Source organism: Salvelinus fontinalis, unplaced genomic scaffold (genome assembly GCF_029448725.1).
Source record: "Salvelinus fontinalis isolate EN_2023a unplaced genomic scaffold, ASM2944872v1 scaffold_0002, whole genome shotgun sequence".
In the NCBI taxonomy this organism is placed as follows: Eukaryota; Metazoa; Chordata; class Actinopteri; order Salmoniformes; family Salmonidae; genus Salvelinus; species Salvelinus fontinalis.
In genome coordinates, this window is record NW_026600211.1 from 1,616,916 (window position 1) to 1,631,923 (window position 15,008).

The 15,008-nt window shown below is 45.0% G+C and overlaps 1 protein-coding gene across 6 annotated transcripts in view; it reads left to right on the forward strand.

Annotated features, from left to right (window-relative positions):
- The first annotated feature begins 389 nt into the window (after positions 1-389).
- LOC129841832 (protein tweety homolog 1-like) overlaps positions 390-15,008 on the forward strand; it is a 40,075-nt gene continuing 25,456 nt past the window's right edge. For 3 of the 6 annotated variants that reach the window (XM_055910131.1, XM_055910132.1, XM_055910137.1), the window contains exons 1-2: positions 390-1,250; positions 8,085-8,262. In XM_055910131.1, coding sequence (XP_055766106.1) covers positions 8,128-8,262 — 135 coding nt within the window. In that variant the 5' untranslated portion in view covers positions 390-1,250; positions 8,085-8,127. The remainder of the gene's footprint in view (positions 1,251-8,084; positions 8,263-15,008) is intronic. The other 3 variants (XM_055910135.1, XM_055910136.1, XM_055910134.1) reach the window with 2 other exon arrangements.

A 15,008-nucleotide genomic window follows, 5' to 3' on the forward strand; every position in this document is an offset into this window, starting at 1 on the left:
CTCTCTCGTTCTCCCCCATCCTCCAATGGGACATAAACACCCTGGTCTCATTCCACCCGCTCTCTCTTTGTTTTTGTTGTTTATTTGTAATCCCCCTCTTTTTCAGTCAAATCACCCACGGTCATGGAAGATCATCTCTCATCTTTCCATCACTCTCATTCTCTCCATCTGCTTTTTCTGGTTGTTGTTGAATCATGGTGTTGATACTATTTTGCAGTCTCCACTCGAAACTGGTTTTGCAACTCCCCTCTCCCTCTATTCATCGCTCACCCTCCCTCCATCCCTCCCTCTTTCTCTCACATTCCCTCACTGCCCAGTTGACAACCCATCTTTTTTCCCATTCACAATATCTTTGTTGCTCCCTCCCTCCCCTTCTCTCTTGCTCTCAGTATCCATCTAAGTGGTGTGCTTATTTGCTTCTGCCTAAATATATGTGCATCTCTACCTCTCCCTCTCCCTTCCTCTCTGCACAACACAGCCAAACACTGCCCTGCCTAACCACATAGGAGATTTCTTCAACAAATATTTTGTGGATTTTTTGTGCAGAAATCTGAAATGTGACTCAAACTCGAATAATTGGATCTTTTCTCGTTTTGTATGTTTGCGTTTAGACAATCGTAGATTTTTTATGATGATTTGTTGATTTTGGTCAAATTTTTGCCTCCTAATTTGAGAGTGTAGAGATTGGTATGTTGTGTGTGTGACTGGGTGTTGATGGGGGTTTCAGTTAGAGCTGTGTCTGTATCGCCCAGCAGCATCATCATTTGTGTGAGCTGAGAGTGGACGGAGCCCTAATCCCCGTCAACAGATTCATTATCGCTGGGCACAATCGTGTCGTTGCCTTGTTGTGAAGTCGCCTGGCTGAGCGATCTGCTGCCTGCATGGGGTTCCGACATGACGATAAGGGTCCCTCTGGGGTGTCTTCTCAATCCTAATCCCTCTCTCTCCTCCCTCTCTCTCCTCTCTCTCTTGCGCTGAGGGCTCCTCTCTTATCCATCAACACAATCACCTCTCCACTGTTACCAGACAACCATACAATCACAGGCTGTTTAATATTTCAAAAACAAAAACAGACCTTGTTGTTTATTTACATTTGACATATTTTTGGGGTTCGTGTCCCTAAACCTATATATTTCAGGATCAGTTTTGATGGTTGGCAACAGTATACCTCAGTGAGTGTGTAGATATTTGACGGAACACCAGAGAAGAGCAAGAGATAGCAGAACACCCTCCCAACGCTACAGTCAAAGGTAAGAAACGGATCACACTTCAATCACTCATTCACCATGGGTGAATTGTCTGTGTATTCTACAAGATTAATGGGCAGTCAAGTGAAATAGATTCATCATGCACTGTTAGACCATTGCAATTTATGTTCAATGATGGAAGGTGGAGAGAAGCCTGGGTTTTACATCAAATGGTTGGATTTTTACGCAATGTGTGTGAAGTGGCTGATGTTGAAATTAGGAAATGATTTATAAACATTGAGGTTGAACCATGTTAGTTTGATTCACTCTGTTTTGGATTGTTTTGTTTATCTCTCTACATTATCATAGTTGATAAGATATATTTTATTTATGTTAATAAAATATCACATTGTATCCACTGAATAGTTTCCTTAGCTTCATCTTCAGCAAACCTCTCTCAAATGCTACATTTGACTTTGTGCAAGCTTCTAAATGAGATTGTTAGTGTGGGAGCATTTGTCCATCCTCTTGGTACTGTATGTTATACTCTTGTACACTCCAAAGCTCCATGTTGTATTTATTGATTATACAAGCACTGAGTAGCCTGCAGCTGAATGCACTCAATCCTTCATTGATTTGGGGAAATGTGTGTGTATGTGTGTATGGTTTGGTTTAACTATCCTTGTATCCAAAATTTGGACAATTGTGTACATTTTGCTGGTCCCCACAAGTAAAAAGGCTATTTTAGGCTTAGGGGTTAGGGTTACAATTAGGATAAGGGTTAGGGTTAAGGTCAGGGTTAAGGGTTAAAGGTTAGGGAAAATAGGATTTTGAATGGATGTATTTTTTCTTCGTTACCCACAAGGATAGTAAAACAAACGTGTGTGTGTGTGCACGTACGTGATCCTGATGGGACATTCTTTTTTACACAAACATGAATTTCAACTGAAACTTAAATATGAATTTTATAAGAAACAATTCAACCTCTCGTAGAGTCTGTTGTGGTTATGAAAAGGAAATGTGTATTTATACACTACCGTTCAAAAGTTTGTGGTCACTTAAAAATGTCCTTGTTTTTGAAAGAAAAGCAAATTTTTTGTCCATTAAAATAACATCAAATTGGTCAGAAATACAGTGTAGACGTTGTTAATGTTGTTGGTTAAAATGTTGTGGAATTACAGGTCATGCTCTAGATTGGTTTATAAATTACCTATCAAATCGTACACAATGTGTAATGGCGGATGGTTGTAAATCTGAGTCCATAGAGGTGTGATCAGGTGTTCCGCAAGGTTCTATTTTGGGCCCATTGTTGTTCATTTTGTATATCAACAACATTGGGGATCTTATTGAAACAGAGGATGTTCATTTTTATGCAGATGATACTGTTCTTTATTCAAGTGGTAGTAGTTTATCTTTAGCTTTTGTAAATGCCCAAAGAGCATTTAACATCATACAACAGAATCTGTATGATTTAAAGCTGATTCTAAATTCGGGTAAAACAAAATGCATGGTATTTTCAAATGCCAGGCATGTTACAAATCATGTCATTGCTACATTGGCTGGACATACTATAGAGCAAGTTAAAGTGTACAAATATTTGGGTGTAGAGAACTTGATAAGGAAGCTCAAGCTGAAAATAGGATTTTATTACCGGCATAAGGCATGTTTTTCTTTTGAGGCCAGGAAGGAGCTGGTACGATGTACATTACTGTCGGTTTTAGATTTTAGTGATGTTATATATATGCAGGCCTCAGCCACTACCCTGAGAGCACTTGATTCAGTGCATCATGCAGCCCTCAGGTTCATTTCAAATCAGAAACGTCTAACACATCATTGTGATCTCTACAAGCGCTGTTGGCTGCTCGTCATTGACCTTGCGTAGGCTTAAACACTGGTATACACTGATTTATAAGGCCATATTGGGTAAAATACCATTTTATCTCTGTTCTTTTTTAGTCAGGTCAGTAAATAAATATAAATTATGGTCCCATTCTGATTTGCTTCTAACAGTACCAAAAATTAGAACAGGACATGGTAGAAATAGTTTTAGTTACTTAGCTCCGTGGTCCTGGAATTCTGTCATGAACATTTTAAAATGTGATGATCTAGTTTCGTTGGTGGAGTTTAAACACTCGATGTATATATCATCAAAGAGTGTAATTGTTTTTAGGCCAGCTGTTTTTAGTCAAGACGTTTGTGTTTTTAATGTACAATGTTTTTGTTGTACTGTATGTGTGTTTATAGTTTTGTTGAATGTTGTGTTACTGTATGTAAGTTGTTTTGTCTGAAATGTTGTTCCCTCTGATGGTATTGGACCAGGTCTCTCTTGGAAAAGAGATGTTATCTCAATGAGAAAAAAACGGTATAAATAAAGGTAAAATGACAAATTAAAAAAATTAAAATGACTATTGTCATTAAATAGTACCCGCAAAACAACTGACTCCGAGATGCTGGCCTTCTAGGCAGAGTTGCTCTGTCCAGGTTCTGTGATTCTTTTGCCGTTCTTAATCTTTTATTTTTATTGGCCAATCTGAGATATGGCTTTTTCTTTCCGACTCTGCCTAGAAGGCCAGCATCCCGGAGTCACCTCTTCACTGTTGACTTTGAGACTGGTGTTTAGCTGGTACTATTTAATGAAGCTGCCAGTTGAGGACTTGTGAGGCGTCTGTTTCTCAAACTTGACACTCTAATGTACTTGTCCTCTTGCTCAGTTGTGCACCGGAGCCTCCCACTCCTCTTTCTATTCTGGTTAGAGACAGTTTGCGTTGTTCTGTGAAGGGAATTGTACACAGCGTTGTACGAGATCTTCAGTTTCTTGGCAATTTCTCACATGGAATAGCCTTCATTCCTCAGAACAAGAATAGACTGACGAGTTTCAGAAGAAAGTTTTGTTTCTGGCCATTTTGAGCATGTAATCGAACCCACAAATGCTTATGCTACAGATACTCAACTAGTCTAAAGAAGGCCAGTTTTATTGCTTCTTTAATCAGAACAAAAGTTTTCAGCTGTGCTAACATAATTGCAAAAGGGTTTTCTAATGATCAATTAGCCTTTTAAAATTATAAACTTGGATTAGCTAACACAACGTGCCATTGGAACACAGGAGTGATGGTTGCTGAAATGGGCCTCTGTACGCCTATGTAGATATTCCATAAAAAATCTGCCGTTTCCAGCTACAATAGTCATTTACAACAGTAACAATCTCTACAGTGTATTTCTGACAATTTGATGTTATTTTAAATGACAAATAATGTGCTTTTCTTTCAAAAACAAAGACATTTCTAAGTGACCCCAAACGGTAGTGTAGATACATTACAGTCCTCACACTGAATGGGCCGTTCATGTCCCCACTGACTGATGATAACTGGGCTGTGGTGTGTATCACAGGGCCATATAACTGTCTCATAAACTGCAATCATTAAGAGTGTCCTTAAGGGGCCGTTAGTGAGACCATTGGGCCTTAACGTGTGGCATGATGATTTCTGTTGCATGTCATTATTCATACCCAGTGGCCCAGAGGAAAGCTGTTGTTTGTGATGTGTAGTAATGAGAATATGTGGTGCAATACATGATAAAGGAGAAGGTGGCTCTACTGTCCAAAGAGGATTTTCTTCCCAGCTGCACATCCTCAGTCTTCCTCATTAACCGCCTTACAAATTGGCCTTGTGGAGAAACATATTCTGGAGTCTCCCTCAATACAAATAGCTGAGTGACTGTTTCATAACAGAGCCATTCCCAGGGCTGAGTCACTCGGCTTGGTTCAGTGCAGTGACAGATAGTTGATGTCTATTCTACTGTATTCTATCCATTTCTCCTCGGCTTTGTTGTTCCTGAGAGTCTCTTGTTGGTTTTGAAGCAGCTAGTGCACAGAAGGCTGTGGTTTGGGTTTCCTTCTTCTGTCTCCCTCTCCTCTCCCCTTCTCTCCTTGCTCCCCCTATCACGTGAGTGCAAACTCCCTGTTATTTGCCTTCAGTTATGCAATGGTAACCAGCACGATAACAAGCTGGCAGGAAGCATCACGTCAACTTGAGCCTGCCTCCCTGCCTCCCTCTGACAACTACTGCTGGACCACTGCTCAGCTCAGGCTGCTCCCTCCAAGGTGCTCCCTCCCTGGTGCCCCCTCAATCCCTTTCTGGGTTCATGTTAGCACTAGTTCCCATTGTTGACACCACATCTGGTTGTGGACAGACAGACAGATAGATTTATGATAATTGCCAAAAATTATTAATGTAGACTTTTCCAAGTAACATGAATTGAATTTCAATTCACACTATAGTCTAACCACACAACAACATTCCTATAATTCACCTAATGTGACAACCTCCTTTACCACCCTCACAGCCGAATAATTCAAGACTATAACATGAAACATCCTCTTTGTTATGGCTGACTGATGGTATATCAACAATGTGAGACTACAACAATAACACCAGTTTGTTGACAGCCTCAGTGTGAGGGGATGGACGGCAGTGTGAGAAACCATTCTGATCCCACTGTTCATAAGTGAAACAGAGTGTTGGCGGAGTGAAACCATTTTGTTAGTGACAGTTGGGGGTTTGGAGCCATTAAGGTGAACAGGCTTATTCTAATGAGTTTGGGATTGACTGCCTGGGTTGTCTGTTTAACACTCTCTGTGACAGGGATGCCCCAAATCCACATGCACACCACACACACACACACACACACACACACACACACACACACGCACACATCCCAAACAATGACCCCAACACCTGGACTTATTATGTCCGTTGAGGCGTCATTGATTTGAAATGACTGCTACAGTAAAAAGACTGGATTGATATTTCTAAAATAGATCAGATATGGTCCTATGTGATTCTTGATCATATTTAGTATTGTGTAGTGCTTCTATTCAAATGTAGTGTTGTGTGCTCATACAGATGGATCATTAAAAAGGCTGAGAATTCATGTGATACAATGCTGAATGTTCTAAACATTCAAAGACAGCAAAACCAAGATAGGAGCCTGGTGTAGAATCCAAATCTAAGAATCCCTCCCTGATAGACGCCATCAAATACACAATTGTGTCTTTACTCAACGTTCCTCTGTGTCTCGCTGTATGTAGAGCAGTACTGTACAACCCCCTGTCTCTACTTCTCAGTACAACTCCTGTCAATGGTCTAGTCTGTGCTGATCTCATCTCATAGGCTCTCTTGAAACCCTCTTGTCTTCAACTGTAAAACCCTGGTATTCTCTTAATCTGCACAATCAGTGCTGTGGCCCCCTTACCCCCTCCCCCCATCCTCTCTTCATAGCTCTGTGATTGTAATGTAGATTGCGGTGTCTATCTGGGATAACCGGATTTCCCTTTGTATTTACCCTACTTTCTCCCCCTTGGCTATGCTTTAGGAAGGGAGGGGAAGCAGTGTCTCTCAGCAGGGTGTGGTGGTGGAGTTTGGCTACGAAGACTGACCTATTCTCCCTTGTCCCCCCCCTCTCTCCTTCCCTTTGGAGGGTGGTTGTGTGAAGTCTGCTACAGTGCATCATTGTTGTAGACATACTATCTCTCATAGTATCTTCTAATTTCCAGGATGGTTGAGGGGTGTTGTGGTGATAGTTGGTCTGATGGCGGTTGAATCTCCCTCTTGTATTGACCCAACTCTGCCTCCACTATATAGTGCTGGTTGTGTGTTGTGGCTGAGATTGCCACTGGACCTCCCACTGTGTCCCCTACTCTGCTCCCAAAGGTTGAGGAGTATAATGAAGTAGGATGTTAGTAGAGATGACGGGGTAGTTGGTTTAGTTGATGTCCCCTGGATAAGAGAGGAATCGCGCACATCCAATCCAGGTTTTTGGCAGGTCCCATTTCTATTCAGTTAGTTCAGCCAGATGAATTTCACTTCTGTCCTTGAATGAATTGGAATGGAATTGACCACGACCTTGATCCAAATGTAGATTAGAAGCTGAGCAAAAATAACTATCAATGTCTGTTCTTGGTTTGTGGTTTGTGCTCCACAGGGTTTCACCCTGCATACCTCCTCGCTCCAGGTACAAGCCTTTAGGCTTAATCTAGGATTAGATTACCTTGACTTTCACAATTCCTTACTTTAAGCATTAGGAGAAGACCATGTAAACCTCACCTTTAGATCAGAGTCTAGGACAGGGGTGTCAAACTCATTCCACGGACAGCCTAGTTTCTGCAGGTTTTTGTTATTTCCTTTCAATTAAGACCTAGACAACCAGGTGAGGGGAGTTCCTTACTAATTATTGACCTTAATTCATCAATCAAGTAGAAGGGAGGAGCGAAAACCCGCAGACACTCAGAACTCTGTTGAATGAGTTTGATGTGGCCTAGGAGAAGACAATGTAAACATCACCTTAGATCAGAGTCTAGAAGAAGACAATGTAAACATCACCTTAGATCAGAGTCTAGAAGAAGACAATGTAAACATCACCTTAGATCAGAGTCTAGAAGAAGACAATGTAAACATCACCTTAGATCAGAGTCTAGGAGAAACTTCACATTGTCCTGACCCACCTACAGTACACTGATTGATGAAATAGGAAGTTTCAGTGAACATGAGCCAGGCTGGCAACTGTTCAACCATTGGCTGAATCTCCCACAGACTGGAGGGGGGGTGGTTGGTGAGGTGATGTCCCCTAGTTCCCTTCCTCGCTCCCTCGCTCCCTCCCTCCCTGCCTGCCTCCTCAGCAGGGTTGTTCTGAAACATCTTATCTTTCTTCCCTGTCTCGACCACAGTGTGTAAGAAGGAGTGGTAGACAGACAACATTTCAGTTGCAATAGCCATCACCTGGCACCACATACAGCATAAGGCTTTGTTTACTCATAGTCTTTATCATTGGTCCGCCACTGGTGTGGAAATGTGGAATATGTCTATCACTTACACACCTTTGATATTCTAACCCTTCTCTTAGTTCCTTTCAACAGGGTGGAGGAGGGGGGGTTAGGCGATAGAGTATGGCTGCCATGGCGACCGTGCCCAGCTACACCCCTTCGCTATGGGTGAGGATGTGCCACGCCCTCCCCCGGCTGGACCTCACCATGACGATGAGAGACAACCTCTTCATCCCCGACAGCTGGGAGTACCAACAGGTAACAGAAAACACCCACAGCCAATCACATCCATCGCAAACTACAACTGGCCAATCACACAGCACGACTGATTGATTCATATTTATCTCAAGTTATCTCTTGGTTCAAACAACAAGATTGACAATACAAGACAGCTAAGATTCAATGAAAAAGATGTATTGCACTTGGTAAGAATGAGAACCAAGTCTGATACCGCAATGATACATAACCCCCCCACCCCTCATGTTAAATACTGCTCCATAAAGATCCCTCTCTGTTTTGCACAGCAGCATATGCAGAATCCTAGTGGTATTATTAGAGCTTTTAAACAGCTTATTCATGCTAGTGGTGCAAGTGGCCTAGTTATTGACAGGGAAACGAGCCCAGACTACTCAGAAGAATCGTGACCTGGATTTCAAGTCATCAGAAATATTACACCACCTGGCTGTCTCCTCAAAACTGTTAGCACTTAATTACACTGTTCTGTTCTCATCTCTACCACAGTTCAGTTTACATCCCTCAGCTCCACCACAGTTCAGTTTACATCCCTCAGCTCCACCACAGTTCAGTTTACATCCCTCAGCTCCACCACAGTTCAGTTTACATCCCTCAGCTCCACCACAGTTCTGTTTACATCCCTCATCTCCACCACAGTTCTGTTTACATCCCTCAGCTCCACCACAGTTCAGTTTACATCCCTCAGCTCCACCACAGTTCTGTTTACATCCCTCAGCTCCACCACAGTTCTGTTTACATCCCTCATCTCCACCACAGTTCTGTTTACATCCCTCATCTCCACCACAGTTCAGTTTACATCCCTCAGCTCCACCACATATCAGTTTACATCCCTCAGCTCCACCATATATCAGTTTACATCCCTCAGCTCCACCACAGTTCAGTTTACATCCCTCAGCTCCACCACAGATCAGTTTACATCCCTCAGCTCCACCACAGTTCAGTTTACATCCCTCAGCTCCACCACAGTTCAGTTTACATCCCTCAGCTCCACCACAGTTCAGTTTACATCCCTCAGCTCCACCACAGTTCAGTTTACATCCCTCAGCTCCACCACAGATCAGTTTACATCCCTCAGCTCCACCACAGTTCAGTTTACATCCCTCAGCTCCACCACAGTTCAGTTTACATCCCTCAGCTCCACCACAGATCAGTTTACATCCCTCAGCTCCACTACAGTTCAGTTTACATCCCTTAGCTCCACCACAGATCAGTTTACATCCCTCAGCTCCACCACAGATCAGTTTACATCCCTCAGCTCCACCACAGTTCAGTTTACATCCCTCAGCTCCACCACATATCAGTTTACATCCCTCAGCTCCACCACAGTTCAGTTTACATCCCTCAGCTCCACCACAGTTCAGTTTACATCCCTCAGCTCCACCACAGTTCAGTTTACATCCCTCAGCTCCACCACAGTTCAGTTTACATCCCTCAGCTCCACCACAGTTCAGTTTACATCCCTCAGCTCCACCACAGTTCAGTTTACATCCCTCAGCTCCACCACAGTTCAGTTTACATCCCTCAGCTCCACCACAGTTCAGTTTACATCCCTCAGCTCCACCACAGTTCAGTTTACATCCCTCAGCTCCACCACAGTTCAGTTTACATCCCTCAGCTCCACCACAGTTCAGTTTACATCCCTCAGCTCCACCACAGTTCAGTTTACATCCCTCAGCTCCACCACAGATCAGTTTACATCCCTCAGCTCCACCACAGTTCAGTTTACATCCCTTAGCTCCACCACAGATCAGTTTACATCCCTCAGCTCCACCACAGTTCAGTTTACATCCCTCAGCTCCACCACAGTTCAGTTTACATCCCTCAGCTCCACCACAGTTCAGTTTACATCCCTCAGCTCCACCACAGTTCAGTTTACATCCCTCAGCTCCACCACAGTTCAGTTTACATCCCTCAGCTCCACCACAGTTCAGTTTACATCCCTCAGCTCCACCACAGTTCAGTTTACATCCCTCAGCTCCACTACAGTTCAGTTTACATCCCTCAGCTCCACCACAGTTCAGTTTACATCCCTCAGCTCCACCACAGTTCAGTTTACATCCCTCAGCTCCACCACAGTTCAGTTTACATCCCTCAGCTCCACCACAGTTCAGTTTACATCCCTCAGCTCCACCACAGTTCAGTTTACATCCCTCAGCTCCACCACAGTTCAGTTTACATCCCTCAGCTCCACCACAGTTCAGTTTACATCCCTCAGCTCCACCACAGATCAGTTTACATCCCTCAGCTCCACCACAGATCAGTTTACATCCCTCAGCTCCACCACAGTTCAGTTTACATCCCTCAGCTCCACCACAGATCAATTTACATCCCTCAGCTCCACCACAGTTCAGTTTACATCCCTCAGCTCCACCACAGTTCAGTTTACATCCCTCAGCTCCACTACAGTTCAGTTTACATCCCTCAGCTCCACCACAGTTCAGTTTACATCCCTCAGCTCCACCACAGTTCAGTTTACATCCCTCAGCTCCACCACAGTTCAGTTTACATCCCTCAGCTCCACCACAGTTCAGTTTACATCCCTCAGCTCCACCACAGTTCAGTTTACATCCCTCAGCTCCACCACAGTTCAGTTTACATCCCTCAGCTCCACCACAGATCAGTTTACATCCCTCAGCTCCACCACAGTTCAGTTTACATCCCTCAGCTCCACCACAGTTCAGTTTACATCCCTCAGCTCCACCACAGATCAGTTTACATCCCTCAGCTCCACTACAGTTCAGTTTACATCCCTCATCTCCACCACAGTTCTGTTTACATCCCTCATCTCCACCACAGTTCAGTTTACATCCCTCAGCTCCACCACATATCAGTTTACATCCCTCAGCTCCACCATATATCAGTTTACATCCCTCAGCTCCACCACAGTTCAGTTTACATCCCTCAGCTCCACCACAGATCAGTTTACATCCCTCAGCTCCACCACAGTTCAGTTTACATCCCTCAGCTCCACCACAGTTCAGTTTACATCCCTCAGCTCCACCACAGTTCAGTTTACATCCCTCAGCTCCACCACAGTTCAGTTTACATCCCTCAGCTCCACCACAGATCAGTTTACATCCCTCAGCTCCACCACAGTTCAGTTTACATCCCTCAGCTCCACCACAGTTCAGTTTACATCCCTCAGCTCCACCACAGATCAGTTTACATCCCTCAGCTCCACTACAGTTCAGTTTACATCCCTTAGCTCCACCACAGATCAGTTTACATCCCTCAGCTCCACCACAGATCAGTTTACATCCCTCAGCTCCACCACAGTTCTCCACCACAGTTCAGTTTACATCCCTCAGCTCCACCACAGTTCAGTTTACATCCCTCAGCTCCACCACAGTTCAGTTTACATCCCTCAGCTCCACCACAGTTCAGTTTACATCCCTCAGCTCCACCACAGTTCAGTTTACATCCCTCAGCTCCACCACAGTTCAGTTTACATCCCTCAGCTCCACCACAGTTCAGTTTACATCCCTCAGCTCCACCACAGTTCAGTTTACATCCCTCAGCTCCACCACAGATCAGTTTACATCCCTCAGCTCCACCACAGTTCAGTTTACATCCCTTAGCTCCACCACAGATCAGTTTACATCCCTCAGCTCCACCACAGTTCAGTTTACATCCCTCAGCTCCACCACAGTTCAGTTTACATCCCTCAGCTCCACCACAGTTCAGTTTACATCCCTCAGCTCCACCACAGTTCAGTTTACATCCCTCAGCTCCACCACAGTTCAGTTTACATCCCTCAGCTCCACCACAGTTCAGTTTACATCCCTCAGCTCCACCACAGTTCAGTTTACATCCCTCAGCTCCACCACAGTTCAGTTTACATCCCTCAGCTCCACTACAGTTCAGTTTACATCCCTCAGCTCCACCACAGTTCAGTTTACATCCCTCAGCTCCACCACAGTTCAGTTTACATCCCTCAGCTCCACCACAGTTCAGTTTACATCCCTCAGCTCCACCACAGTTCAGTTTACATCCCTCAGCTCCACCACAGTTCAGTTTACATCCCTCAGCTCCACCACAGTTCAGTTTACATCCCTCAGCTCCACCACAGTTCAGTTTACATCCCTCAGCTCCACCACAGATCAGTTTACATCCCTCAGCTCCACCACAGATCAGTTTACATCCCTCAGCTCCACCACAGTTCAGTTTACATCCCTCAGCTCCACCACAGATCAATTTACATCCCTCAGCTCCACCACAGTTCAGTTTACATCCCTCAGCTCCACCACAGTTCAGTTTACATCCCTCAGCTCCACTACAGTTCAGTTTACATCCCTCAGCTCCACCACAGTTCAGTTTACATCCCTCAGCTCCACCACAGTTCAGTTTACATCCCTCAGCTCCACCACAGTTCAGTTTACATCCCTCAGCTCCACCACAGTTCAGTTTACATCCCTCAGCTCCACCACAGTTCAGTTTACATCCCTCAGCTCCACCACAGATCAGTTTACATCCCTCAGCTCCACCACAGTTCAGTTTACATCCCTCAGCTCCACCACAGTTCAGTTTACATCCCTCAGCTCCACCACAGATCAGTTTACATCCCTCAGCTCCACTACAGTTCAGTTTACATCCCTCAGCTCCACCACAGATCAGTTTACATCCCTCAGCTCCACCACAGTTCAGTTTACATCCCTCAGCTCCACCACAGTTCAGTTTACATCCCTCAGCTCCACCACAGATCAGTTTACATCCCTCAGCTCCACCACAGATCAGTTTACATCCCTCAGCTCCACCACAGTTCAGTTTACATCCCTCAGCTCCACCACAGTTCAGTTTACATCCCTCAGCTCCACCACAGATCAGTTTACATCCCTCAGCTCCACCACAGTTCAGTTTACATCCCTCAGCTCCACCACAGATCAGTTTACATCCCTCAGCTCCACCACAGTTCAGTTTACATCCCTCAGCTCCACCACAGTTCAGTTTACATCCCTCAGCTCCACCACAGTTCAGTTTACATCCCTCAGCTCCACCACAGTTCAGTTTACATCCCTCAGCTCCACCACAGTTCAGTTTACATCCCTCAGCTCCACCACAGTTCAGTTTACATCCCTCAGCTCCACCACAGTTCAGTTTACATCCCTCAGCTCCACCACAGTTCAGTTTACATCCCTCAGCTCCACCACAGATCAGTTTACATCCCTCAGCTCCACCACAGTTCAGTTTACATCCCTCAGCTCCACCACAGTTCAGTTTACATCCCTCAGCTCCACCACAGTTCAGTTTACATCCCTCGGCTCCAACACAGTTCAGTTTACATCCCTCATCTCCACCACAGTTCAGTTTACATCCCTCAGCTCCACTACAGTTCAGTTTACATCCCTCAGCTCCACCAGAGTTCAGTTTACATCCCTCAGCTCCACCAGAGTTCAGTTTACATCCCTCAGCTCCACCAGAGTTCAGTTTACATCCCTCAGCTCCACCACAGATCAGTTTACATCCCTCAGCTCCACCACAGTTCAGTTTACATCCCTCAACTCCACCACAGTTCAGTTTACATCCCTCAACTCCACCACAGTTCAGTTTACATCCCTCAGCTCCACTACAGTTCAGTTTACATCCCTCAGCTCTACCACAGTTCAGTTTACATCCCTCAGCTCCACCACAGATCAGTTTACATCCCTCAGCTCCACTACAGATCAGTTTACATCCCTCAGCTCCACTACAGTTCAGTTTACATCCCTCAGCTCCACTACAGTTCAGTTTACATCCCTCAGCTCCACTACAGTTCAGTTTACATCCCTCAGCTCCACTACAGTTCAGTTTACATCCCTCAGCTCCACTACAGACTCCATCTTATTTCACATTCATTTTCATCATTGTTATGCAATTGTAAAAGTTCCACAGTACGGTTTGAGTAGGATTTGGTTTGAGTGTTTTAAACTGGAGACACTGTAGTAGTAGCAGCAACATGTTGTATTGTCTTTGTGGTAGAAAACACACCATTTTGTTGTGTTGTTGTTAATTTCTAGGTTTCACCATTCCCTTCCAGTGGCTCTACGTCCCTACTCCCTACGTCACACACATTGCATGTTTACAACATGTCTACGGTACCGAGAGAGGGATTCTCAAATGATCCGCCAGTAGAGAAAGACAAAAGAAATGGAAAGCTTTTGGAGAGAGAATGAGAGGGACAGGATGAGTAACGTGAGGAGGTAGTGGGGAACAGAAGACAGGACAGAAAGAGAGAGTAAAAAGGAGAGGATGAGTAACGTGAGGAGGCAGTGGGGAACAGAAGACAGGTCAGAAAGAGAGAGTAAAAAGGAGAGGATGAGTAACGTGAGGAGGTAGTGGGGAACAGAAGACAGGACAGAAAGAGAGAGTGAAAAGGGATAGAGAAAGTGAGGGTGGCAGTGAATGTATTTAAGTAGGTCACAGATTATTAATAGAGTTGCAGTGGCGTGGATAGAAAGAAAGAGAGGGGGATAGGAGAGGGGGGAGGAGAGGGAGGGAGGGGGAGAGAGGGGAGAGAGAGCGGGGGAGGGGGGAGAGAGGGGGAGAGAGAGAGGTAGTGTGAGAGAGAGAGAGAGGGAGGGGGAGGGAGAGAGGAGGGGAGAGAGAGCGGGGGAGGGGGGAGAGGTAGTGTGGGGGAGAGAGAGAGGTAGTGTGGGGGAGAGAGAGAGGTAGTGTGGGGGAGAGAGAGAGGGGGTGTGTGGGGGAGAGAGAGAGGTAGTGTGGGGGAGAGAGAGAGGTAGTGTGGGGGAGAGAGAGAGGTAGTGTGGGGGAGA